Source organism: Perognathus longimembris, chromosome 14, assembly GCF_023159225.1.
Source record: "Perognathus longimembris pacificus isolate PPM17 chromosome 14, ASM2315922v1, whole genome shotgun sequence".
NCBI classification, from domain to species: domain Eukaryota; kingdom Metazoa; phylum Chordata; class Mammalia; order Rodentia; family Heteromyidae; genus Perognathus; species Perognathus longimembris.
In genome coordinates, this window is record NC_063174.1 from 56,761,819 (window position 1) to 56,789,808 (window position 27,990).

Below are 27,990 nucleotides of genomic sequence, written 5' to 3' on the forward strand. Positions count from 1 at the left end.
TTCACTAAAGTAACATGCCAAGCAAAAGAAAAAAAATCCCATTAATGAAACGTAACTACCACAATGCTCACATTAAAACCCTAAAACTGGGGTCTTAAACATTTTGATTTAGTATTAACTGAAAGGCAATTGCTTGCTTTGAACTCAACATAATATATTAAATATAATTATACCCAGCTGGTGCTTTCAATTTTTAGTAATAACCTAGAACATAACTTAGAAAGTGTTTCACTTGAAATTATTCAGCAATTTATCATCATTACATCTAGTCTCCAAAAGCATCCTGAAATCTAATGTGAAAGATGGAACAGAACCATTTCTTTTCATATACAAAAATTCTTACCTTTCTATTCGAATTTCAAGTGCAGTTCCAGTTTTGGAATTTTCTGGCACATGTTCAATTCTCAAAACAGTGTCTATAAAAGTTACTTTTACTCTTCTTAGTACTAAAGTAAACAAATAATCATTAATGGACAACCCATACATATACTAAATAAAAAATCCTGTTTGTTTTTTAAGTGCTGGGATCAAACTCAGGGGCTTCATACGTGCTAGACAGTGTTCTACCAATTGAGCTACATCCCCAGCCCAAAATACAATCTTCTAGTTTAAAAAAAAAAAAAAGTGTTAGCTTGAGAGGAACTTATAAAATAAAGAAGTTAGATTTCTTTCCTTAAAAATTACCAAATTCTGAGTTTTTAAAGAAATACTGTTCCTTTCAGAGCATTTATTCAAGCTACTTGGGGAAAATTACTAGCATTGTTCAATTCTAATTCTATTATTCTACAAGCAATAAATCAAGCACAGAAACTTGAGAGTATATGCAACATGCAATTAAATTGAATATAATAGGACTGGGAATATGGCCTAGTGGCAAGAGTGCTTGCCTTGTATACATGAAGCCCTGGGTTCAATTTCCCAGCACCACATATATAGAAAAGGCCAGAAGTGGCGCTGTGGCTCAAGTGGCAGGGTGCTAGCCTTGAGCAAAAAGAAGCCAGGGACAGTGCTCAGGCCCCGAGTCTAAGCCCAGGACTGGCAAAATAAATAAACTGAATATAATATTTAAATTTTAATTCCAAAGTTTTTAAATGAGGACAGTAATTCAGTAATTCTTTTTTTTTTAAAGCAACTTTTTTTTTTTTAAGCAAGCACTCTATCACTAAGCCATATTCCCAGCCCAAAAGACTTTTTTTTTTTTGCCTGTGGGGCTTTGAACTCAGGGCCTGAGCACTGTCCCTGGCTTCTTTTTGCTCAAGGTTAGCACTCTGCCACTTGAGCCACAGCGCCACTTCTGGCTTTTTCTGTTTATGTGGTGCTGAGGAGTCAAACCCAGGGCTTCATGCATGCTAGGTAAGCACACTACTGCTAAGCCACATTCCCAGCCCTGTAATTCTTATTAATTTTTTAAAAACTCCAATAGCTTATCTTATACAAGACTTATTAAATAACTGTTCTAAATTACTGCATAAAATCAGAAATTTAAAAAATGCTTAATAATGCCAAACCTGTTTCAATGGTTTCAGCAAACTTTTCAAGTCCTTCGAAAGGCTGGGATCCTTCTCCTTGTTCATCTGTTAGTTTCTGGCTAAGACATTCTTTTGCCAACTGCATACTGCTGGTCATGAAACTTGACCAGTACATAGGCTCAGAACCAGATGCTACAGAAAGTAAACATTAATTCAAAGTAATTTCTCAATGTTAAAATAATGCCATTTCTTAATAGATTTCAAGTAACTTTTTAACACTATGGTATTACCTGGGAAAACCATATTCTAGATAGAAGTTACTCAAGATTTTAAGTATCACTTTATTGACTGAGGGGGGAAAAAAACCCACAGGAAAAAGTTCAACAACATGTGCTCTCATTTCATGTTTTATTTTTATCAAAATTAATTCTGGTATCCATTAACAAGAATAGGTTGGGTTTTTGTTGCTGTTGGTTTTTTTTATTGCCAGTCCTAGGGCTCGACTTGGGTTTGGGTTGGGTCCTTGAGTTCTTTTTTGTTCAAGGTTAGTACGCAACAACTTGAGCTAAATACCACTTCCAGCTTTTTCTGTGACTAACTGGAGATAAGAATTTCACTACTTATTTTATTCCACTATTTATTTCTAATTGTAACATATCATTTTCCTCAGGACTGAGTTTAGAACTCAGGGCCTTGAACTTGCTAGGCAAGCACTCTACCACTGGTTTAAGCCACACACACACCTCCAACTTTCTATTAAGCATAATTTAAACTTCTGAGTTTCAAGAAACAGAAGTATAACTATGAATTTATACTTTTTTTGGGGGGTGGTACTTATACTGGAGCTTGAACTCAGGGCCTGAACACAATCCCTGAGGTTTTGTGCTCGAGGCTAGTGCTCTACCATTTGAATCACAGCCCCATTTTCAGCCTTTTTCTCTCTTTTTTTGGTTGTTAATTGGAGATAAAAGTCTCACGGACTTTCCTGCCCAGGATGGCTTCAAACCATGATCTTCGGATCTCAGCCTCCTGAGTAGCTAGGATTACAGGTGAGTCATTGGAGCCTATCTAAAATTATCCTTACATTGTTGCATATCTATATATAAGCTTTCTATATTTATAATTTCTAAATTAATTTTTCAGCATTTATAAGTAACTATCTACTATTAAAGCATATTTCCGTCTTCCTGGAAACCTTATAAACTTAACTTTTTAAAATTTAACATGTGATAATCATTTGTCATTATCCTTTTATTTAACACTCCCTTTGTCCCAGACTTGGCCAACAGTCCACTCCTGTATCCTTTCAACATTTCTCTACCAATCTTCAAGTATTCCTCCTTGTTTTGAGGCACAATACTTTGAATACTTCAAATACAATGTCACTTTAGACGACTGGTTACAAATAATTATATGTGCCAAATTCTCTGTATACAAAAGTTCCTGAGACTAAATGAGAAAACTATTTTAAAGCTAAAATCATACACATCCTACATATAGCCAAGTGCCAGTATTTTATCATCTAAAAATCTCACAAACACAATATAAAGTAATATGCCAAGCATTAACATTTTTGCAATTATGTTACTTTCTCAACCTCTGAAGTCTAAAAGTAGAACAATTAAACCAGAAACATATAGCATACCTACCTAGGCGAGGTCTAGGTCGAAAGACCATTTCTAACCCTTTCACTTCAAGTGCACAATTATCCTGTAGCAAGGAGCCCCATGGAACTGACAGAGAAATTGACTGAATGAATCCTTCAGTGACTTCTAAAGGTGCATCTGCTGACTCCAAAATTTCATTGAGAGACTAAAGAAGGGAAAAAAAATTATTTTCAAATCATACAAATCTGTTAACTTTTTCAAAGATATGACTATGTCCCCATATGTCAAGCACATGGTAAGCAAAGGCAAAAAAAAAGAAAGAAAGAAAACCCACAATTCTGCCCCTCATTAATCTTACAAGATGGTATATCCTGAAGGAAACATTTTAGTGAAAGTGTAACTATATGACAGTGGAAACAATGCTCTTAGAGCATGTGACACAAGTCTAACCTGGAGATCTATGGTAGGACATCTGAGGAAGTAATTAAAACTGACTAGACTGAGAAGGAGGTAACCAGCAAGGGAGTTCAGGCAGGGGGACCAGCATGTAGAAAGGCTCCAAGAAAGAAGGCACAGAAGCACAAGTACACACATGTGAAATACAGGAGTATCAGAAAAAATAAGTTGCTTTAGACTTTCCTGCGCCAAGGTGAAGAGCCAGAGATAGGGCTAGCTAGAACAGGACTCAAAGGTCTTTGGAATGCATGCTAAAGAGTGGGAAAAGGAGCCAGTGATAGTGGCTCACACCCGTAATCCTAGCTACTCAGGAGGCTGAGATATGAGGTCTACACCTCAAAGCCAGCCCAGATAGAAAAGGCCATGAGACTCATCTCCAACTAACCACCAGAAAACCAGAAGTGGTGCTGTGGCTCAAGGCAGTAGAGCACTAGCCTTGAGCTCAAGAGTTCAGGGACAGATGCCCAGGCCCAGAATTCAAACTCCACTACCCATCAGAAACCCTAACTTGGTTCCACTACCTTCTAGTCATCAATGCTATTTATCTTTTATTATTCAAAGTAGCTATTTACTCAAATTGGAAACAAGCTGCCTTCTAAACTTCAACTCTTCTGAAAGTGCTCTTAACCATCCATAAACTGACAGGTGTAATGACAATGTTCAGTCTTCACAAATGTCTTCAATTCTTTTCTCTAGCCCCCAGGGTCACCACACTCTGAAATTCTAACTTACTTGGCTTTTGATACTTCACACACTCCCTTTTTTCCTCAATCCCTTATCACGTAACATGCTAGTGTTCACCTGCTGTCATCCTCAGCCTGTTTCTCAATCTCTTCTACACATGTTCATGTGACTCATGTCCTTCCAGTTTTAGTCACTACTGCTACTCTGATAGTTGATGCATATCACCTTTAGTCCCACTGCCTCCTGCCATCCCCACCTGGATGTTCCAAAGCCTTCTCAAAAATCAAGGTGGTGAAACACTCTCATTCCAACCTCATCTTCTCCTTCCCTCCTCCCTGCTCTTCTAGCAGTTCCTATTTCACCACCAACCTACTGTCTCCAATTAGTCGTGTAAGATCTTTTTTTACTGTTGATGAGTTTTATATTAAAAATCTGATTTTCAGATATTTTCATATGAATATTAAAAGAAAACTTCAGCATGCCTGATATTCTAAAATGTTAGGCCCCTCCATTGTGCAAGACAAAAAAAAAAGCTCAGAAATGCTAGCTTCACATTGTTAGATATTTTCATAGTTAAAAGTTGAAATCTGAGTACCATTTTGCTATTTACCAATAGAATAGATGGAATTCAGGACTATTACTTCATAATTACATATACTTCTTTGCTGCTTGCATTTTATGCAATGGGCATATACTAATTTCATTAAATGATTAAAAATATATCAAAGTATTTCAAAGCATACAAAAACTAAGTCTTTGCAACATGAGGATCAACCAACTAAGAAACAGAATTTGATAAAAATTTTCTTTCAAGTAAGGGCCAAACTTTTTGTCCCAATTTTGTGGCTTTAGTAAACTTCTAAATAGAATGGTTCGTAAAGTGGTACTGTAACATTAAAGAGTACGTATTTATGTCGGTTGTGCACTTGAACTCTGGGCCTACGAGTTATCCCTGAGTTTTTTCCACTCGAGGCTAGAGCTGCACCACTTTAAGCCACAGCTAGACTAAGGTGGTTAATTGGGGTTGTTCTGCCCAGGCTGACTTCGAATTATGATCTTTGGATCTCAGCCTCTTGAGTGGCTTACAGGCATGAGCCACCAGGGCCTGGCTGAAAGAGTAATATTTAACGAAACAGATATAGTCAGGCACCAGTGGTGCATACAACTACATAGGAAGCTGAGAGTGGATTGTGGTTCCAGGCAAGCCCAGGCAGAAAAGTCTCCACCTCACAAGCCTCCACCTCAGTGAAAAGCAGCTGGACGTGGTGGTGAGTAGCTGTCATGTCACCAACAATAGGAAACCTAAAATAGACAGCTGTGGTCTAGGCACATGTCCTAGAAGGAAGCAAACACTAGCTCAAACATATCTAGCACAATCTAGGCACCAGTGGTTCACATCTATAATCCTAACTTCTCAGGAGGCAAAGATCTGAGAACTGTGGTTCAAAGCAAGTCCACACAAATCCTCAAGACTCTTAACTCCAACTAACCAGGAAAAACATGCACACATGTGTGGATGGACAGACACACACACACACACCCAAACTGAAGTGGTAGGCTGCCACCAATGAAGGAAAAAGCTGAGTGAAGAGTAAGAGGCTCTGAGTTTGGGAAATAAACAGCCAATCAGCACAATAGGGAGAAGCCTATTATTAGCTAAGCAGTAAAGTGTCCTCCTAGTAAGCAGAAGCTCAGAGTTCGGAATGTTGGACCACCAGATAAAGAAAAAATAAATACAAAATTCTGGTAAACGTTAGCAAAATAATTTTGAAGAGTCAAAAGTTCAAGAATTTACATTTATTTGCACAAAGCTATAATTTCCCTAAGTACAAGATGTCTGAATAGCTTACACTTATACGTAGTCATATATGCACTCGGTAAAATCACCAGAATATTGAAGCATTACAAGGCACTCTGAAGTTCACTGTGTGAAATTCCAAAGTCTGAGTAATTGGACAACATTCTCAACCTACTTGGTCAAATGGGCCTCTTGTTTTCTACTCAGGCAACATTTAAGTCATTACTCCATTAAGAATAGCTATGTGATTCAACAATTCTAGAACCAAAAGTGGAGCCACCTGAACTAGTCAGCAAATACATGCCCTGTTGTAGATTCTTCAGACTTTTGCTTTTGTTTACAATTATCTCAGTGTTCATGTATATAGACAGAAAAGGAGAAAGTAACATTCTAATCTACATGTTTGCTACTCCATGTTTCATGAATTGAGTAGTTTTATTACATATTCATGCATAAAATTTAAGGAGTGGGCTGGGAATGTGGCTTAGTAGTAGACTGCTTGCCTAGCATGCATGAAGCCCTGAGTTCAATTCCTCAGTACCACATAAAAAAGCTGCAAGTTGCACTGTGGCTCAAGTAGTAGAGTGCTAGCCTTGAGCAAAAGGCTCAGGGACAATGCCCAGGCCCAGAGTACAAGCCCCAGGACTGGCAAAAAATAAAATAAAATAAGTAGCAATCAAGACATAATTTTTAAATGCAATTACAAAGCTTTAGGAGAAAAAAATTACTCATGTCTATCTTACTGGACATAGTGAGTTCCTATGAGAAAAGTTTCTAAGTTCACTATTATACCTCCAGTGCCTCACAATGGGAGGCGCTGAATGCTCAATAAATGTATTGAATCCATTAATGAAAGAACTCCCACTGAAAAATTAAAATACAGTCATAGTCTTAAAAGAGTTGGAAGGTTGGGAATATAGCCTAGTGGTAAAGTGCTCGCCTCATATACATGAAGCCCTGGGTTCGATTCCTCAGCACCACAGATATAGAAAAAGCCAGAAGTAGCACTGTAGCTCAAGTGGTAGAGTGCTAGCCTTGAGCAAAAAGAAGCCAGGGACAGTGCTCAGGCCCTGAGTTCAAGCCCCAGGAGTTGGAAAGAATCCAGCCTCCTACCACACAGAATTTCCTCCTTTCCATATTTTTCCCACTTATAGGGACAAGGAACTCTTGAAATTATAAGACAGCCAACTGTAGAACAGTTGCAAAAGCTGCGCATCTACTCTCCTCTGCTACTTCCTACATAAGGCAGTGATTACTAAATAATGCATTTATCCAAGACCGAAACAGGATTCACAGAGGTGTGAGAAGAAAAACCTGATGTTTTATATTAAAATTTTCAAGCTAGGTAAGATGTTGTACTAATATTTAATATACGTGAGCAATGGCACTCTCATTCAGGCACTCTCATATCAGACTGGTATAGAGATGAGCAGACAGGCGGGGAATATGGCTTAGCGGTAGAGTGCTCGCCTAGAGAGATCAGCAGTTTTATAATAAGGAAGAGTTAAAAGCAGTGCTTGATTTTTGCGATCTGCAACTTACTTCAGCACACATTCTAAGTAATAAAAACAGACCTTTAAACAGTTCTTTGCAAAGACATAGTAAATGACAATAACTTTTGGCTTCTTGGTTTTTCTTTTCTTTTCTTGCCTACCCTGGAGTTTTAACTCAGGGTACAGGTGTGGTCCCTGAGCCTCTTTGTGCTCAAGGCTAGCACTCTACCACTAGGGCCACAGCTCCACTTCCAGCTTTTTCTGGGTAGTTTATTGTATATAAAAGTCTCTCATACTTTCCTGCCTGGGCTGGCTTCAAACTGCAATCCTCAGATCTCAGCCTCCTTAGTAACTAGAATTACAAGCATGAGCTACCGGCTCCTGGCGCTTCCTAGTTTTTATTGACATGAATTGAGTGTAACACACAAGACAGGCAGTTTCTTTCTTTTTCTTCTTTTTTTTTTCCTGGTCCTGGGACTTGAACTCAGGGTCTAGGTGCTGTCCCTGAGCTTTTTTCTTTTCTGGTGCCAGTCCTGCGGCTTGAACTCAGGGAGTGAGTGCTGTCCCTAAGCTTCTTTTGCTCAAGGCTAGTGCTCTACCACTTGAGTCATAGTGTCACTTCTGATTATTTTGGTAGTTTAGTGGAGATAAGAGTCCTACAGACTTTCCTGCCCTAGCTGGCTTGGAACCATGATCCTCAACAACTACCAAAAATGAAGCAAAAAAAAAAAAGTAATTGAATTTGGAACCAGAACTTCTAATATGTACATCTAAGAATTACATCAACATTTATCTTAGTCTTCAATACAGCGCGCTAAAATAAACCAGAAAGTTAAATGTGCCTATTAGAGGTTTGACATCATTATTTTCATTGGTACAACTCTTGCCTTCAAGGAAAATAAAAAAAAAATGCTTAAACTAAGTCTAATCACAAATTATTTTGCCAACGATCCTACACTCAAACTATAAAATTCAAGTATAACCACTTCTGATTTCCTGGATTAAATAACACCACCAAAAAGCCCAAAGTGGAGCTGTGGCTCAAGTGGTAGAGTGTGTCATCCCAGAGAGAAAAACATGAGGAATAGCACCCAAGTCCTAAATTCAAGCTCCAGTACTGGCAGTCACGTATATATATACGAACGAACATATACACACACACACACACACACACACACCCCTAGTGCTTTCACTACGTTACTCTCTATTTTAAGCTACCTACTGATAAAACTATACCTTTACTCATGCCCTGTAACACAAATCAATGAGTCATGGGTGGTGGGTGTTGCCATAATTTAAGCGTTATGGTGAAGGGGAGAAGGATTCGACACTTGTCAAATACCAAGCAGAACAGACTTAAAATACCAGGCACTGAACCCACGGAAGCAACCATTCAAGCCATAGCCTCTGGATGACAAGTAGGTCGGCAGGGGTTAACCCAAAAGTGTGAAAATCACAGGGTCAGCAACCTTTTGCAACACCTGCTTTTACGATCGGTCACGTGAAGCAAAAAGGCAAAAACTAAACAGCACAACGACCTAGAGCCACATCACCTTTCTCAGGCGGGGAACCCCAACTGGCCTGGAAACCTATCATCAAGCAAAGCAGGCAAACCGGCAGAGGCAGCCTTCATCTAACTTTTCTAGAAGATGCCCCACGCCGGATCCAGGCAGACCAGGCAAACAGCGCTCACTAGGCAAACCAAAATAACTGGGGGGGGGGGGGAGGGGGGAAGGGAAGAGAGGGGGGAATTTGGGCAATCCGACTGACATTCCCTCTTCCAGCTTCAATCTTTGAAGAATGTCATCCGACGAAATAAGGTTTGCTTGCCACGGACCCTCCGCGGGCCCCCGCATCCCGGGAGGCAGGACTGATCGTCCCCATCCCATTACATCCGAACAGCTCCCCAGGAGGGGACTGAACGTCGAGCAAACTGGGATGGCCGTTCGCCGTTCAGATCGCCCGACGGGGGTGAGCAATCCCGCCCGGGTGGCTGCGGGCAAGCTCTTACCCATTTGTCCAAAGGGACCTGGGAGAGGGAGCCGGTGCCCTGATAGAGGTCCAGGCTGAGCTGCTCCAGGCTCAGCTTCTCCTGCAGGAAGTGGCCCAGGTACCTCTGCAGGAGGTACCGACAGGCCCTCTTCTTGATAGACTCGGAAAACGGCCACGGCATCGTGAGGGCTGGCCAGCGGGGCCCCGGGCTGGGGCTGAGCGCTGCGGGCGGCGCGGCGGCCCCGACGTCGGGCCGAAGGTCCGGCTCCCAGGCCGCGGCGGCGGCGCTGCCTCAGGTCCGGGCCGGCGTCCCCAGGCCGCGGCGGGGGTCTACGCCCGGGGCGGCGCCTGCATGCCGGCTCCGCGCCGCGGTCCCTCAGGAAGACCCCATCGCCCGCGCCCGGCCGCACGCGCTAGGCCTGGCGGGGGACCAGGTGCCGAGGAGTGCCCGTCGTCTCAGACGCGGAGGCCTCCGGAGGGGCGTCGTCGGCACGGAGAGAGCGAGCCGGAGAGCGCAAGGGGAGGCGGCTGGGGCTCCGAGGCGGACGCCGCCACCACCACCGCCGTCGCCGCCGCCACGGCCGCCGCCGCCGCGCGACAAATTTGTTGTCATCCACAAGGCGCGCTCCCGACCCTTGGACGCTCCCGGCGCGTTCGCGAGGCACAGACTCCGCGCTCCAGGCCGGCGCAAGCGGAAGTGACGCCACACTGGGGAGGCGGGGAAAAGAGCCCGGGCTGGAGCACTTCCGCCGGCGAAGAGGCGGGGCGCGGGCGGGGAGGAGGGGGAGGAGGAGGAGGCGGCGCCGCGGGTCGGCTCCAGTCGCCTCGGGAGGAGGACGAGGAAGGAGAGGACGCTGCCGGGCGCGCGGGTGAGCGGCCGGGACGCGGGTGGACGGGCAGGATGCGGACGCCGCGCGGAGCACGGGCCGTGAGGAACGGCGGCGCCGGTCGGTCCGCGGGGAGAGGCGTCCGGAGGCGTGTCCGGCCTGGGCCGTTTCGCTTCCTCAGACCCCGGCCTGGCCGGGAACGGATGCGGTGGGCGCCGCCGCGTCCGCCCCCACCCCCACCCCGAGGGCCGGAGCCCCTCCCGGCGTCCCTCCCTGCGCCGGGCTGTGGTGGCCGGTGCCCTTGGTCGGCCGGTTGTCGGGTCCCCGCCCGGTGCCGGCATTGTTTCCGAAGCCTCCTCTCCGCCACTCTTCCTCTGGTGGCTCGCTGTTGGCGGCGCCCCTCGGGTTCTTGAGGGGTGCGTGCGCTAGTTAACCCCGCCCACCAGGCTAACTTGGGGCTGGGGGCGGGGGGGGGGCATTGATGGTCAGAACTGTTTTCTCGAAGCTTCCCGAGTCCGCCGGAACCTCGGCGAACTCTCTCTGCCCTCCCGGGGATTGCACCACCGTTACTCTCGCCTTTTAAAAAGGGGGCAACCTTTGCGGAGGTGGAACCGCCGGCTAAGTTAAGGCAACCCTGAAAGGCCCGAGGGCTGGTGGCCTCCCGAGTCCTGACGCCTGACCCTGAGCCACCTTGAACCTGCCACTGCCCTCTGTGAGCTGGTGTCGCCTCCCCCGCCCAGTGGATCGGATTAATATCTTATGTCCGAGGGTTTCTAGGAAGATTAAATTCTGTGAGTTAGGACATGGAGCTAAGTAGTCCTGAAACAGAAAGCTGTTTCATTAAGGATAGAATGTTAAAATGACCGGTGTAAGTAAGCTAGCTAGGCCACCGGTAGTCCATGCCTGTCATCGTAGCTACTCTGGAGACTGAGATCTGAGGATAGTAGTTTGAAGCCAGCATGGGCAGGAAAGCCCTCGAGACACTTAGCTTCAATTAAGCACCCCCAAAAAGCCAGAGTTGGAGCTGTGGCTCTGTAGTAGAGCGCTTAAAAAAAAAAGGCTGATGGACAGCACCCAGGTTCAGAGTTCAACAAGCCTCAATATCGGAACAACAACAAAAACAGTGCAGGGAGTTACATATTTATTTATTGTCTTGATAACTTTCCTAAATGTTGACTTGGCCCAGAAATGTTAGCAGATGGATCTAGTTTTCTTTTAGACTGTCCTCTTTACATTAGAGACGTCAATATGTTTGATTGCTTTGAGACTGTTGATGCCTCCTTGTCAAAGATTTATCCAAAGTGTTCCCAGTAACTTCAGCTCCCTGAGAAAAACATTACCTGTTTATGAAGGGGCCATTAAATGAAAGTCATTGGGATTGGTAAAGAGAGTTTGGGATGTGACTGAGTGGTTGTGTGCTTGTCTAGCGTATAGGTAGGTGGCCATGGTTCAGATGCAAGGCTAAAAAATTTAAAAAGTAGTACCTTCAAGGAGCTTATGTTCTAAAGTAGAAGGCCATTCACTTATCTAGTAAATGCTTATTAATTTCCTGCTATATGCCAGACACTATTGTAGATGCAGAGGATAGAGCAGACTAAGCCTCTGCCTTCTTCCAGCTTACATTTTGTTGAAGGGAGAAACAGTAATCAAACAACATGCAATGATGTGGAAATTCCTAGAGGAAAACTAACGAAATATAAAGGGAATTGAGATAGAAGACTGGGTAGAGAGTTACTCTTTTAAAAACGTAGGGTGCTAAAAAAAAAAAAAGACTCATTTAATAAGATGACACATTAACAGAGGCTTGAATAAAGTAAGGCACACCCATACCCAAAGAACTGTTTTCAGGCAAGAGGGACCAGCAGGTACAGACTGTCATGGGAGTGTGCTTAGTGAGTTCCAAGAGCAGCAGAAGGAAGAGATAGAACGTTTCAGTGGAAGCTGAGGTTCAGAGAGCAGGTCATTCAGAGATTATGGGATCTTGGGCTTTACTTGAGTATGATAAGTTAATGTTTTCCCAGGATCATATGGGATGTAGCTCAGTGGCAAAGTGCTCGCCTAGCAAGTGCAACAAAAAAGAGTGTATATGTATGTATATTTAAGAAAATAGCCTGGTATAGGGATTGGAGGACTTAAAGGTGAGCACAGCAAGACTCATTAGGATATTTTTGTTTGTTTTTTGCCAGTCCTGGGGCTTGAACTCAAGGCCTGAGCACTGTCCCTGGCTTCTTTTTGCACAAGGCTAGCACTCTACCACTTGAGCACCACTTCCAGCTTTTTCTATATATGTGGTGCTGAGGAATCGAGCCCAGGACTTCATGTATACAAGGCGAGCACTTTACCACTAGATCATATTCCCAGAGCCCCCCACCCATTAGGATATTTTAATAACCCACACTGCAGTGGAATGTAGTTTGGACCAGAATGGGCAGCAGTGAAGATGGTTAGAGGAAGCTGGGGTCTAAATATATTTTGAAGATAATAAGACATGTTGCTAAGTAATGATTATATCACTTGTCATAAAAGGAGCATAAAGGAAATGGTGTGAAAAGTCAAAGTTGGACTGGCTGTGAACTAGAGTTTGGGAGGTATAAACTGGCTTTTCAACAAATGGGTGTGACTTGAACTTCTTTCAGTAGCTGCTAGATCAGTACCTTTCCTTTTCCTGAATTTCATTCAGGGTGTTCATAGGAAGCCTGCAATTTTGAATATCAAAAGACAAAATAAAAACAAGATTTTGCAATATCAAGCACATTCAAAGTGCTACATGCACATGCCTTGTATATTTTATACTTGCTAGGAGAAATTCAGCATAAATATTAAGGCAGTGTTCCTAACATGAAATGCTAATACCTAGCATTAGATGAGGAAGATGAAAACTGTTACCAAACTAAAATACTGTCAGCTATTTAAGAGTTACATAGAAGGATTTGAAGTGACAGGTTAGGTGAATACAATGGGCTTATTCAAAGAAATCCATATTGACGAATTCAATAAAAATCAGGCGCAAGCATCATTGGGCACCTGAAGAAGTCCAACCAGCCAACAGTCACAGCCACCGCCCTTTACATTCTTTAGATAATGCAAAGAACACAACTTGCCTTAGGTTTAGCGACCTGCCCTCCTCTTCTTTTTTTCTTTTCTTTTTTTTTTTTTGCCAATCCTGGGGCTTGAACTCAGGGCCTGGGCACTGCCCTGGGCTTCTTTTGCTCAAAGCTAGCACTCTACCACTTGAGCCACAGCACCACTTCTGTCTCTTTCTGTGTATGTGGTATTGAGGAATCAAACCCTGGGTTTCACACATGCTAGGCAAGCACTCTACCAGTAAGCCACCTTCCCAGCCTGCCTGCTTTCTTCTTTAAAGACATCAAAGTATGTTGTGTTTTATTCTAATACAGTAATAGACAGATTCCCCTATTACTGAGCTATATCCCCAACCCCAGCAGAATTTTTTCTTTTAAACAGAGTCTTGCTGTATAGCCCAGACTGGCCTCAAATTCACAATCTTTTTTTTTTTTTTTGGTTGGCCATGTGCCTTGAACTGAAGGGCTGAATGTATCCCTGAACTCTTTTGCTCAAGACTAGCCCTCTACCGCTTTTCAGCCACAGTACCATATCCAGTTTTCTGGTGGTTAATTGGAGATTCAAATCACAGGCTTTCCTGCCCAGGCTGCCTTTGAACCTCAATGCTCCGATCGTCAGCCTCCTGAATAGCTAGGATTACAGGTGTGAGCCACCAGTGGTGCCTGGCCAAATTCAGTCTTTTTGCCTCAGCCTCCTGAGTGCTAGGATTACAAGTGTATGCCACTGCAGGTATTTCTTGCAAGTTTCAGGTACTCAAAACCATTTTAAGCACTTTCTATATATTCACTCATTTAGTCCTGTCAGCATTACCTTAAGGATCACTTTAAAAAGAATGCATAAATGACAGAGTCTATAACGTTTTTTTCCTGAGTTGCTGAGTAACTGACAAAGTCAAAATTCTAACACTAATCAATGTGACAGCTTATTTACCACACCATACTGGGTACTTGCTCATGTTGAGAGGATTTTCCAGATGGCAGTGTATGGCACAAATAAGAATGACTAATGTTCTGTATTCCAGCCCTCAGCCGGGTATTACAATGTAAGCTGAAAAGTCAAGAGTATTTGCCATCTCTGCCACTCTGGAAATCTTTTCAGTCAAACCAGATTTATTACCACAACTCTCATTGTATCCTGAAAGATCTCACCTCTGCATGTCTCCACCTCTTCAATGCCATTAGTTTGTGATGAAACAAGATAAAGTTGAGTTAGTTGAATAGATTAGTAATTACTATCTTGATAACCCAGTTCATGTATCCAACACACACACACACATACACACACACACACACAAAACACTAACACAGCCAGAAAGTTAGGCCAACAGATGGAGAAAGAGCTGGGTCCTGAATAATTTATGTGCGATGTTTTAATGAGTCATTTTTTTTGAAACATTATATGAGGTGATGCAATGTACCAGAATAACTGATGGAAATTGTATGGAATTCCAATTTTTGAAGACTCTGGCAACACAGCCTCTGGTAGAGAAGCACTGTAAGGTTAAGGGAAGCAGTGAGGTTTTCTGATTATTGTCTCTTTATTGATTTGCTTTATGTTGGTTAGAATGCACTGTTTAAATATAGTGCTAAGTCCTATTTCCTCCAATTAGTCCCCTTCTTAGAAAGCTTCATTCATCTCCCCAAAAAACACATCAGATTATGAATCCATCAGTGGGTTAACCCTTATTAGACCAGAGCCCTCAGTGATCTAACTACTTCACAATGGTTGGATCCACCAGCTGTGGACCAAGCCTTCAATGCCACAAGCTTTTTAGGGAACATAGCATATCCAAACATAATAGAATGTTAAAATTTTAAGGTATCAAAAATTACCTGGGACTGGGAATGTGGCTTAGCTGTAGAGTGCTTTCCTTGCGTGTATGAAGCCCTGGGTTCAATTCCTCAGCACCACATAAACAGAAAAACCAGAAGTGGTGCTGTGACTCAAGTGGTAGAGTACTAGCCTTGAGCTAAAGGAAGCCAGGGACAGTGCTTAGGCCCTGAGTTCCACCCTCAAGACTGGCAAAAAAAAAAATAATAATAATAATTACCTTAACTTTTAATAGAAAAAATAACTGAAGTACAAAGTACTCTACTTTTTGTCTCTGCCTGTTAACTTTATAGTACCAGATCAAATACCTAGAATGTCCATCTTTTAATTTAATTCTTTGGATTAGAACAGTACTTGTCAAACATTTTCACACTAATAGTTCTTTCAAAGATCAAAGTAAAACCTTAGATGTTGAGGGGTATACCCTAAAGAGAACATGGCTTAAGATTTCCAAACATTTTTGTATGTCATATTTCATAACACTGGCACTGTAAGAGTTTTTTTTTTTTTTTTTTTTTTTTTTTTTTGCCAGTCGTGGGCCTTGGACTCAGGGCCTGAGCACTGTCCCTGGCTTCTTCCCGCTCAAGGCTAGCACTCTGCCACTTGAGCCACAGCACCGCTTCTGGCCATTTTCTGTATATGTGGTGCTGGGGAATCTAACCTAGGGCCTCGTGTATCCGAGGCAGGCACTCTTGCCACTAGGCTATATCCCCAGCCCTGTAAGAGTTATTATATGTGTTCTCTTGTGACTTTGTGTACCCCTTGTCAGAATTTGTATTACAAATTGAGGAGCAAAGAGTTAGAATTTTCCTGTGGTCTATTCAAAACACATTCAGTGAAGACCTTGTCACAAGTTCTCATCTTCATATATATATATATATATATATATATATATGTATTTTTTTTAAGCTAAAAACATAGATGTAGGTAAGACTAGGAATGGGGCCCCTTGGTAGAACACTTGCCTGGCATGAGCTAAGTCTTGAGTTCTTCTTGCAACACTGCCCCACAAAAAAGGTGTGGGAGAGGTCTCATAAGCTGTGAGAATGAAGAAACTAGCCAGTTGAAAAGTTGGTTCTGAGTATCACAAGCAAGATAGAAGGCAACAAAAAAGATGCTGACAAAGTAGTTTCTATCTTAGATCTGTGTCTCTGTGACCAAATACCTAACATAAACAATTGAGGAAGGCTTTATTTTATTTGCTCATGGTTTCAGACAGTTCATTCATGGCTGCTTGGCCCCAAGTGCTTTAGCAGAACATTGTGGTAGGGGAGTGTGATGTGGAAAGGTCTTTACCTCCTGGCAGACAGGAAGTCAAGAGCAAGAAAGGAAGGGGCCAGGGAGAAGACATGCCCAAGAATCCACCCCCTGTGACCTCCTCCAGCTATGTTTCACCTTCTAAAGTTTCTGGAATCTTCTAAAATAGTGCTGCCAGCTAGGCAGGAGGCATTTAGCACATGTGCTGGGGGGGGGGGGGGCTTCTTTCATTTCCTATTCAAACCATAGCAATAAAACTACAAAGTTAGGGCAAAGCTGCCAGGTAGGGTTTTCTACTCCTTAGCCAAGAAAGACTGTCCCACCTTAAAAGGTGGTCAAGCCAGGCGCCCATGCCTCATGCTACTCAGGAGGCTGAGATCTATGGATTGTGGTTTGAAGCAGAAAAATCCATGTGACTCTTATCTCCAGTTAACCTCCAGAAAACTAGAAGTGGTGCTGTGGCTCAAAGTGGTAGAGCACTATTCTTGATTGAAAAAGCTCAGGGATAGAGCCCAGGCCCTGAGTTCAAGCCCCAAGATCGATTAAAAAGAAGAAAGAAAAAAAAAAAAGGTTGGCAAAAATTCATGAAACAATTATTTCAAATACGTTGGGCATCCAGAACAGATAGTGATTCCTGAGAGGCAAAATAGAAATGAGGTGAGCCCCTCTTGCCCCAGTTTGTTGCCTGGTAAAGTTTTAAACATGGCACTTGTAGCAAGACCTAGGTGTCTGGTGATTGGTGAAATGCATGGAATTCAAGGAAGCTAGGACAGAGTACTCCAAAATAGAAAGTTTCATTTTACAGAAGGTGAACTGTGGGGAGACACAGAGAATTAGAGCAAAAGAATTACAGCGAACTATTTTCTGAACTAAAGCAGTACCAAGGATAGTTCCTGTTCCTGTTGCCAAATGGAAAACTTCATAATTCATATAGCACTGAGTCAAGAAATGTTTTTGCTTTGTAGTGGGGTAAAACTAACCAGAGACTATATACAAGAGACTAAAAAAGCCTACAAACAAGGCCTAAGAAGAATAAAGCTGTTTCCAATTAACTACATCCCAAGACAATACTCAGTATGTACAGGAATATAAAATAGCCAGCATCAAATTCTCAATACGTGGCATTCAATAAAAAAAATTACCAAGCATGCAAAAACGTAAGTAAACAAAAATTTAATGCCACAATACAAAGCAGCAGACTAAAACCCATAATAAAGAAAAAAATGCAATTGAAATGAACCCAGAGGTGACGATGGAACTAGTAGGAAGAACATTTCAAAACCTGATTGTATTTCTTGTGTTTTGGTTTTGGTGTGAGAATGGCCCAACAGCTCCTGTACTGGAAGCTTGGTCCAGTGTGTCATAGAAGGTACTGGAACCTTTCATTGATGGGGCCAGTAGAAGATGGAGGACACTGAGGATGCTGCTCTTGAAAGGAGGTGGTGCAGTTTTCTTGAGACTCCAGGCCCCACAAGAGCCAGCCTGCTCCTGGTCTCTGGCGTCCAGTGTACCCATGCCCTTCCCTCTGCTTCTCATGGGCCGCAGAGCCAGCCATTGTGTGTCACACACACAGGCTCTCACCAGAGGCCACATTAGATACTCCATCTTGAACTTTACCTCAGCAAATAGAAGCAACAGAAAACAGACTATGGCCCCAGCAAATTGACTCGGTGTTTTATGACACTGTTTTCAAAGTACTGCAGAGAGAATAAGATTCCATAAGCCTTTCACCGTCGAAGCAAGCTCCCGACTGATGACATGTATAAACTTCTTGCCCCCCACCCCCATGTGATGCCTTAAACTGGATTCTCAGCCACCCCATTCCATTGTGTTCTGATTGTGGGGCTGGAACTGCAGAATGAATAACATGGACCCTTTCTGAGAAGACAGCTTGAGAGGCACTCTGACCTCCCTACAAACTGCACAGCACTATACATTTGCTGCCAGATGTGTTTATGAAAAGTACAGAAAAAGGAGAGCAACAAAGAGAGCACATGGCTCATGTCTTACTCTTATCTCCAGTTAACCACCAGAAAACCGGAAGGGGCACTGTGACTCAAAATAGTAGAGCGCTAGCCTCGAACTGAAGAGCTCAAGGATTGTGCCCAGGCCTAGAGTTCAAGCCCTACAACCAAAAAATAAAAATCATCTGTCTTCACATGCTCTCAACCAGGCATGGACACTGGTGGACACAGTATAATGGCCTGCAGAGATAGATGTCTGAGTGCTAGTCGTAAGCATTCCTGACATTTAACCTCACATAACAGAAAGAACTCTGCAGCTATGGTTGAGAACTACCTTCACATCATCCAGAAGTCATCCTGGATTGGGTCCAGATGGGCCCCTGTAATTGTAGACCTTATTGAGAAAGACACAGGATATAAAAGTCAGGAAAAGATGTGACTACAGAACCAGAGATTGGCATCGTCTACTTTTTGAAGATAAAGTCAGCAACCATAAATCAAGGAATTCAGGGAAATCGAATCTCTGAAGCCTTAGAAAAAAACTGCCTTGCTGATATCTTGATTTTAGACTGAATATCTCCAGAAATATAGTAGGAAAAAAAAATGTGTGCTGTTTTAAGCCACTAAATTTGTGGTGATCTTTTTACAGAAGCAATAGAAAACTAATACAAGCATGTACTGATTCTCAAACTTTATAAAGCTTTTATTAAGCACTTTCTGCTTAATGGGCACCAAAATATCATCATCATTAAAGTTCCATATTTTGAATTTTTCTACCTCCATAGGCTGTTGAAGAACCTGATCAACCACTGCCTTTAACTTGGAGTAAATGCATAAATCAATTAAGGATGCTTTCTGTTGCCAGTAAAATAATGGGAATTTGTTGGCTGCAGTAACTGAAAAGGGTTGAGGTTAAGAAACAAGATGACCCTGGCCTACACTGTGTGAATTGCTTGGCTCTGTTTTCTTCCCCTTGTCAGCATCATCCTTGAACTCCTGCCTCCCCCATCTCAAGGTGGCTGCCAGGAAGTTCTGGGGCTTGGCGCTGTGTGCTGTGACTGAACTATTCTGGACTAAGCATTCCATATGTTGGCTCACTGAAAGCAGTCTAACTGGCGGCTGGAATCAATCTCAGACAAATTGCTTGGTTACTTTACCCATTAGCAGAAAAGGGCATTATAATTTTCAGAAATCTGGATGGTTTAAGCAGGAGAAAAGAGACCAATAAATGAAGTTTTACTGGGCTGAAGAGTCTTAATAATTGCATGGCTAAAGTAGTAGAGTATCTGCCTAGCAAGCACAAGACAACGAGTTCAAACCCCACTACTATCCCCACAAAAGTCTATTATAGCCAACAAAAATGTTTCACTAATACTTCAGAGTAGTACTTTAAGTGTTATTATTTATTGACTGCCTAATATTATAAATCTATACATATGAAAGTTGTGAATCTTATACATCATTCAGAGGCATTTCAGAGACAGCCTTCCAGTAGTTTATAGTGCTTGTGAAAGTGTCCTCTCTCCTCCTTTCCCCTCCCCTCCCTTTCCCACACCCCCAGCTTGCTGCTGATTATTACACAACAGTGTGTCAGTGGCCTGCTTGCCGACCTGCATGATGTCTTCCCTTGTAGCACCAGTTTCTTCAACATTCCTCATCATGAAATTCTTTTTTTTTTTTATTTTTTTTTATTTTTTTTTTTTTGGCCAGTCCTGGGCCTTGGACTCAGGGCCTGAGCACTGTCCCTGGCTTCTTCCCGCTCAAGGCTAGCACTCTGCCACTTGAGCCACAGCGCCACCTCTGGCCGTTTTCTGTATATGTGGTGCTGGGGAATCGAACCTAGGGCCTCGTGTATCCGAGGCAGGCACTCTTGCCACTAGGCTATATCCCCAGCCCCATGAAATTCTTAATGTAATGAATTAATTAGACTCCTGCTAAAAGGAAATTTTATTGGCATCTGTCATTGAGATCATTGCTTTTTTAAACAAAATGTGCAACACACTTTGGAAACTTAAGAGTGGACAGTCACACTGGTAAATCTTTAAAATTAAATTTCAAAAAATAAAACTTGCTCAGATTGGTATATCATGCACCATATTGATTAATATTCAAGGAAGGTAGAAGTCTTTAGATCTCCAATGTTTTTTTCTTTGTATAGTAAGTCCCCTTTAGATCTCAGTTACCTGACAAGTTTCTCCAGCAGTAATCATTGGTTCTATAATGGCCTTGGGCAGTTGGCTGAGAGGTAAGTGTTCCCAAGACATCATTAAGTTGAAAGAGGATTGAAAGAATGCATTACTTATACTTTTGCTATCCTTTTTGAAATGACTTTTCATGATATTTTATACATTGTCTCTACAAATAATTTTTTTACTTTTATCACATGCAAATGAGATCGCTGAAGGACCTCCTTACAATTTTTTGTAGTGTTTAGGGCACTAGCTTTACAGCAGAGCCACCCAGGAGCTCTGCCTAAACAAAAGTTCAGCTGTCTATCTCCCTACAGTGAGGTCAGCTATCTGGGTTTGGGAAGTTCTCCAGACAGTTCTAGGAAGCTGCAGAGCATAAAACAAAAAGGGCCCATTGAGAAAATGAGATGGATACATTGTAGAAGGTACAGAAGGTACAGGCTAGCATCTCACAGGTTTCAGCCTTGTCAGAGAAAGTTAGGAAGGCTCCTTTTAAAACAGAGTATTAATAACAAATCTCCTCCTAATTTCCAGTGCAGCAGTGGTAGGTTCTGGACTAACCTCAAAGCTCACATAGATAGCAAATGAGTGTTCATTCAGTCTGTGAATAGATGAGGATTGAGAGCAGATACTTAGTCCAGATCTGAGAAATGGACATCAAAACTTACTTTCAAAAAGCCTACCAGGCCAAAAACAAACAACCTAACAAAACAGTATCTTTTTTCCTAGAACCTTTTTTGCATCCCAAAGTAATTTCACATTTTTTTAAGTTTTCTCGTTTCTCCATTTCAAATTTAATGGTACTCACTGCCAGGAAAGTGCTTTTGAAGCTGGTACAGAAGTGCTAAACCTGCCACACAGCCTAGCAGTAGTGGGTCAAGTTGTCAGGGGAAACACTGTTTGGGCCAGTTCGTGCAAGTGCTGCAATGAAAGGTGGTCCAGTAAACATGGCATTAGGACACTAGGCTGTCCAATTGGAAAACAAAGCTGCACAAAGTAAATCCCAGGTAGAACATGGAGCTACATAAAGAAGGAGGATTTAGAAGACAGTTCAGGGGATTTTAAAAATGTAATCCAGGGTTGAGAAGGCCTTGAGGAAAATGCCAAATCCATAAGCCATTTAAAAGAACTGGGAGTGGAAGACGAACTTAAACTTCCAAGAACCTGATATTGGTTCCACTCATACTTTCTGTTAGCCAAATGGTCTTGTAACTAAAATTATCCTACAAACATCTAAAAAGATGTTTACTCAAGGAAATATGCATTAAGCCAACACAAGCTTTCGTTATTTTCCTTTGTTTTTGTTTTGGAGCTTTACTTGCTAGGCAGGTACTCTACCAATTAAGCCATGCTCTCAGCTCTTATTCTTTTTTTTTTTTTTTTTTTTTTTTTTTTGGCCAGTCCTGGGCCTTGGACTCAGGGGCTGAGCACTGTCCCTGGCTTCCTTTTGCTCAAGGCTAGCACTCTGCCACTTGAGCCACAGCGCCACTTCTGGCCATTTTCTATATATGTGGTGCTGGGGAATCGAACCCAGGGCTTCATGTATACGAGGCGAGCACTCTTGCCACTAGGCCATATCCCCAGCCCCTCTCAGCTCTTATTCTTTGCTGCTTCAATTGGTAAAAAAAAAAATTTTAAAGTTTGAAAAAAGTATGTAAGAAAGAATCCAGCCCCTCCTGTTCTGGTAGAATATAAAAATCAGTAAAATCTTGACACTCAATGGAGGATCTTTACATGGTAGCTTGGGCTACAAGGCCAGACATGTCTCACTAACAAAACAGCAAAACAAAAGCACTCCCGCTTTTTATGAAGGGTGAATTGCAATATCTGTTGAAACTTAACAGGAGCATGCCCTTTGACACACAGCAGTTTCAGTTCTGAGTATCTCTCCTAGAGGAATAACTAGAAATTTAAAGTAAGTATAGCTAGGCAGGAACATGGCTCAGTCTAGAACGCTTTCCTGGCACCTGAGATATTGTTATACAGGAACTTGATCAGACACTTTTTTTTCTTTTTTTTCTTTTTTGGCCAGTTCTGGAACTTGAACTTAGAGGCCTGAGCACAGTCTCTGAGCTCTTTTTGCTCAAGGCTAATACTTTACCACTTGAACCACAGCACCACTTCTGGCCTTTTCTGTTTATATGGCACTGAGGAATTGAACTCAGGGCTTCATGCATGCTAGGCAAGCACTCTACCACTAAGCCACATTCCTAGCCCAGTTCTCAGCCTCTTGAATAGCTAGGATTACAGGATGAGCTACTGGAGCCCAACATTCCCTGAAAATTATTAGCTAGTGTTTCACACCAAATTGCAATCAATTGTAAGCCACAGCTATTTTATTGAAACAGCATCTCGGGTATCTTTATGTTAACAAAAATTTGCATCTGCTCTTTTGCAGGATGGAAACTGACTGTAACCCCATGGAACTAAGCAGTGTGTCGGGGTTTGAAGACGGCTCGGAGCTTAATGGTTTTGAAGGAACCGATGTGAAGGACATGCGGCTAGAAGCAGAAGCAGTAGTGAATGACGTCCTCTTTGCCGTTAACAACATGTTCGTCTCAAAAAGCCTGCGCTGTGCAGACGACGTGGCCTATATCAACGTGGAGACAAAGGAAAGGAACAGATACTGCCTGGAGCTCACTGAAGCAGGGCTGAGGGTAACTAACTCTTCTTCTTAGGAAAAAAAAGAAAAAATAAATACAAACCAGTCTATTAAAAAAAGGATGGGGAAATTCAAAATGTCTTTGATCATCATGGGGAAATTGGATTTTGTCAAAAAGAGAATTCTTTGTGTGGTATTACCTCTTTACCTCTGCCCCACAAAAAAGAATTTACTTCTCATCTGCAGCTAAACATGCCCACTAGAATTATGCATTCTGTGTGCTGAGTGAGTGTTGTGGTCATTGTGTTGAAAAGATCTGTGTTCATCTCTTGTGAATGTCTTTTTTTTTTTTTGCCAGTCCTGGGGCTTGAACTCAGGGCCTGAGCACTGTCCCTGGCTTCCCGCTTGAGCCACAGCGCCACTTCTAGCCTTTTATATATGTGGTACTGAGGAGTTGAACCCAGGGCTTCATGTGTACAAGGCAAGCACTCTTGCCACTGGGCCTTAACTCAGCCGCTTGTGAATGTTTCTTGAAACAAGACTGTAGGCCAGGTGTGGTGTTGGAATGCCTGTAATCCTGGCTGCGCCAAAGATGGAGACAGGAAGATTGTAGCTCAAGGTCAGCCTGAACAAAAAGTTAGGAAGATTCTGTTTTTAAAAAAAGTATCAGGCTGGCTATAATGCTAACTACTCAGGAGGCTGAGAGATCTTAGGATTACAGTTCAAATCTAGCCCATGCAGGGAAGTCCATGAGACTCTTGCCTCCAATAAAGTACTCAGAAAAGCCAGAGGTGGTGCTGTAGCTCAAGTGGTAGAGTGCTAGCCTTGAGCAAAAGCAGCTCAGGGACAGTGCCCAGGCTCTGAGTTCAAGCCCCAAGATCAACACAGAGAGAGAGAGAGAGAGAGAGACACACACACACATAATGGTATATAGCTGGTTTCAGCTGCTCAGGAGGCAAAGTTAGTCCAAGACCTGAATTCACCAACTCTTATGGACTCCTTCCAAAATACAGTCCTAAAAACTGTAGTGGATCTTAAATATAAATAGGCAAAGAAAGAAAAAGTGGATGGGGATATGGCCTAGGGCAAGAGTGCCTGCCTCATATACATAGGCCCTGGGTTCAATTCCCCAGCACCACATATACAGAAAATGGCCGGAAGTGGCGCTGTGGCTCAAGTGGCAGAGTCCTAGCCTTGAGCAAAAAGAAACCCTGAGTCCAAGTCCCAGGACCAAAAAAAAAAAGAAAAAGTGGATCTGAAACAGAAATCATAAATGAAATTCATTGATAAATGACCAAGAAACTCATATTTTGGCTAATTCTCCAAGGTGGTTTTGATCATCACAAATCTTAAATGAGAGTGATACTGGGTGAGTCAGACTATCCTAGGGATCTGCTTCTTTATCTAAAACTTAGAGATAGAAACAGGCAGACACGGAGAGAAGAGAGAGATGCAAGATTGAGGGATGGCTGAATAAAAGATATACAAAAAATATCTGGACCACCTGTAAAACCTGCCATGTAGTAGGTGCTCAAATATTTGTTTTTCGGGTTAGTTGACTTGTCATTATCAAGAACCTGTCCTGTATCCATAGTAAGATATAATCCCAGTCCACCAGGAAGGTTGGTCTAACAAGAAGAGAAAGGTAGATGGAAGTGTACGGTACTACAGCATGCTGTAGCAACAGGGATCTCCTTTAACACTAAGCTACTCAGGAGGCAAAAAGGTCAGAAGACCCCCATCTCAACCAATAACGGGGTGTGGTGGTGTGGACCTGTCATCACAGCTATCCCAGAAGCTGAGGTGAGAAGGATCATAGTTCCACACAAATCCATGGCAAAAAAAAAATTTTTTTTTAAAGTTTGCAAACCTCCATCAAAGCAGAAAAAGCTATGCATAGTGATAAGCACCGGTCATCCTGGCCACTCGGAAAACAAATAGGATTGCAGGCCAGGGCAGGCCAGGCAGCAATAACCTCAAAAATATCCAGAGTAAGCCAGCTATGGGTGGCTCACGCCTGTAATCCCAGCTGCTCAGGAGGCTGAGATAGGAGAGTTGTTGTGGTTCAAAGCCAGCCCAAGCAAGAAATGTCTATGAGACTATCTTCAGTTAACCACCAAAAAAAGCTGGAAGTGGAGCTGTGGCTCAAGTGATAGGTAGAGTGCCAGCCTTGAGCGAAAAAGCTTAGGGACAACACCTGGACCCTGAGTTCAAGCCCTAGTACTGATCCAAAAGTAAACAAACAGTAAATTAATAAATTAGTTTAAAAAAAAAAAACAAAAAACCAACCTTGGCAAAATAAAGTGTGAAAGTAGATAAATAAATTTCGTAAAGATTCCTCTAAGGGAACATTTTGCTGGTGGTGTTCCTATGTCATGAGTTATAAACTACTTATAAACTGCAAGATGTACTTAACCTGACTATTCCGTTGGTTGAAGAGGGGCATCATTGGAGAATGACCCAGGCAAGCACTTGGGTCATGCCTTCTGTGCAAGGTGGACATGAATCATTACATGTGTTCCGTCTCTTCTCTTGTAGGTAGTAGGTTATGCCTTTGACCAGGTGGATGATGATTTGCAGACGCCCTACCATGAAACAGTCTACTCCTTGTTGGATACGCTCAGCCCCGCCTACCGGGAAGCATTTGGCAATGCACTGCTTCAGAGACTTGAAGCTTTGAAAAGGGATGGACAGTCATGACCAAGCTTCTTCCTTTAAAGGGGGCTGTTGCTGGTTACGAATGTTAACAGAAAACTTGAAATTCTTGCATATGATCAACGGTAGAAAACACATCCCTGGTTTTGTAAGTTTAATCATTTGCTTCAAATTTAGGCTTTTAACTCAGAATATGATTGACAAATGAGTTGGCTCAGTTTCTGATTCATCAAGGGAATTGTGAGGCCATGGCTAAGACACCATTATTAACATTCAGATTCCTTTATGTAATTTCTCAGCATTTCAAACCCTAATCAGTGTCTCATTTTCTTACCACAGGGCTTTGAAGCTGCCAGCACTCTCTTTTACATAGGAAATTCTAGATTTGCACAGTAATATAGGAATTAGAATTACCTAACTTCAAACCTGGATTCAGCCTGCTAAATCAGGGGTTTACTACTTACTAGCTTGGACTGATTTTGTAGTGATTATTTAGCCTTATTGGAAACAAACGATCAACTAGTTTCCCCTGCACAAATTTTGGAATTCACTAGTTCACTTAATCTGCTTATATTACTAATACAGAATGACAAAAGTGGATTCCTTATCTAATAATTACTTACTAGTGCTTAACTAGTAGTAAGTGAAAAAGGACTGAAATAGTTCTGCATTCCTTGTTTGCAACCACCGGCCAACTAAGCAGAGGACAAACCGTTAGCAAATGAATGTAATAATTACTTGTTTCAAAGATATCTAAGCACATGAGCAAATACAGGAACAGGCTCCATTCTCAACAGAAAGCATCCTCAGTGTGTATTATTTCAAAGAAAGAAGCTTCTGGTTTCCTAGAAGACAATATTTTGGCCTGTGTTGATTCTTATTCTGAATGTTTGTTTACATAATGTACAGTATATATATATATATATTCAGAAAGTATTTTTGCTTCAGCGTTTCCTTTCTATGACGTGCTTTGGTACTCCCACGGGACCTCTCCCTCCCAGGTAGAGGGGCAGCGTCCCCTCTCAGTGCTCAGTGTACAGTGTCATATGAGTGCATTGTATGGGTTTGAAACCAAAGGATGAATGAAGCATTCAGAGACTTCATATTTGAAAAAGAGATACTCTGTATTTTATATTTTGTTATAAGTACTGATATTTATAAACTTACTAAACAATACCATGCTGCTGTATATTTTCAAATATATGATGAACGGTGAGGACTGAAAAGTTGTTTTTCAGTCACCTAAAGCAGCCGCTGTAGAATTGTTGAGCTAAAATTTTGCATCTGGGTGCACCTTCATGAATATGTCACTTGCAGATCTTTTTAAAGTTATTTGACAGTAGACAGTTTTAGCCTCCAAAGATCTTGTGGAAGCTCGGGATGTAGCTCAAGATAGAGCACTTCCCTAGCATGCTGGGACCCTGGGTTCAATCCCTAGGACTGGAAAAAGGAAAAGGAAAAGAAAATGATGACCAGAGCAAAGTCAAGAGTTGAAGTTGGTTTGTGTCAATGTTCACGGGACCATGTTCTCTGGACCATTGGGTTTATATGGTCATGCATGTTCATCTTCCACACTGTTGTCAGATGCTTAACTGTTCAGAAATGAAGTCTAACTTCAGGTTGAACTCTCTCATGCTTAAACTCAGGCTAAGTGTAAATGATATTTGTAAAGTTTAAATAAAACCCTGTTTACTCACTTTTGAGTTAAGTATGAAGAAAAGCAATTGTACGCTTAAAATTGTTCATTTTGTGATAAATGATTGATTCCAAGAACTTTTGTCTCTGTTTTTGAATTGTAATATTTATTACTATAAAAGAGGAATAAGAGAATAAGTACTTGAGTGAAACTATATAGATAGCCATATCCCCAGCCCCAAGGCCCTTGAGTTCTATCCCAAAACTTGGGGAGCGGGAGGGAGGGTTGTGCTTGTACTGGCTGGGATTTGAATTCAGGGCCTGGAAGCTCGCAGTCCCTTAGCTTTTTCACTTAAGGGTAGCACTTAGAGGGTAAAAGTCAGATGTTCCTGCCCAACCTGGCTTTGAACCACAATCCTCAGAACGCCTCCTTCTGAGTGAATAGCTA

The 27,990-nt window shown here is 42.3% G+C and overlaps 2 protein-coding genes and 1 long non-coding RNA gene across 3 annotated transcripts in view; 2 read left to right on the forward strand and 1 right to left on the reverse strand.

Moving 5' to 3' along the window:
* The window catches only part of Atg2b (autophagy related 2B), a 65,844-nt gene extending 55,695 nt beyond the window's left edge, over nt 1-10,149 (reverse strand). The window contains exons 1-5 of the mRNA XM_048362954.1: nt 9,825-10,149; nt 9,519-9,779; nt 3,119-3,281; nt 1,509-1,661; nt 344-446 (exon numbers count right to left, since the gene is read on the reverse strand). Coding sequence (XP_048218911.1) covers nt 344-446; nt 1,509-1,661; nt 3,119-3,281; nt 9,519-9,680 — 581 coding nt within the window. The 5' untranslated portion in view covers nt 9,681-9,779; nt 9,825-10,149. The remainder of the gene's footprint in view (nt 1-343; nt 447-1,508; nt 1,662-3,118; nt 3,282-9,518; nt 9,780-9,824) is intronic.
* On the forward strand, nt 8,130-27,740 carry LOC125363649. The gene is made up of 3 exons (XR_007213260.1): nt 8,130-8,140; nt 16,774-16,780; nt 26,404-27,740. It is a non-coding gene; the product is annotated as an uncharacterized LOC125363649 (long non-coding RNA).
* LOC125363648 (GSK3B interacting protein) lies at nt 10,286-26,044 on the forward strand. Its single transcript, XM_048362955.1, has 3 exons — nt 10,286-10,368; nt 23,049-23,307; nt 25,791-26,044. The coding sequence occupies exons 2-3, from the start codon at nt 23,050-23,052 to the stop codon at nt 25,950-25,952; spliced, it is 420 nt and encodes a 139-aa protein (XP_048218912.1). The 5' UTR covers nt 10,286-10,368; nt 23,049; the 3' UTR covers nt 25,953-26,044.
* Nucleotides 27,741-27,990: the final 250 nt, after the last annotated feature.

Excerpts from the sequence above, each read along its gene's own strand:
- LOC125363648 (XM_048362955.1), top strand. The coding sequence starts at position 23,050 with ATGGAAACTGACTGTAACCCCATGGAACTAAGCAGTGTGTCGGGGTTT. Across the intron at positions 23,308-25,790 it reads TCACTGAAGCAGGGCTGAGG|GTAGTAGGTTATGCCTTTGA; the intron begins GTAACTAACTCT and ends CTTCTCTTGTAG.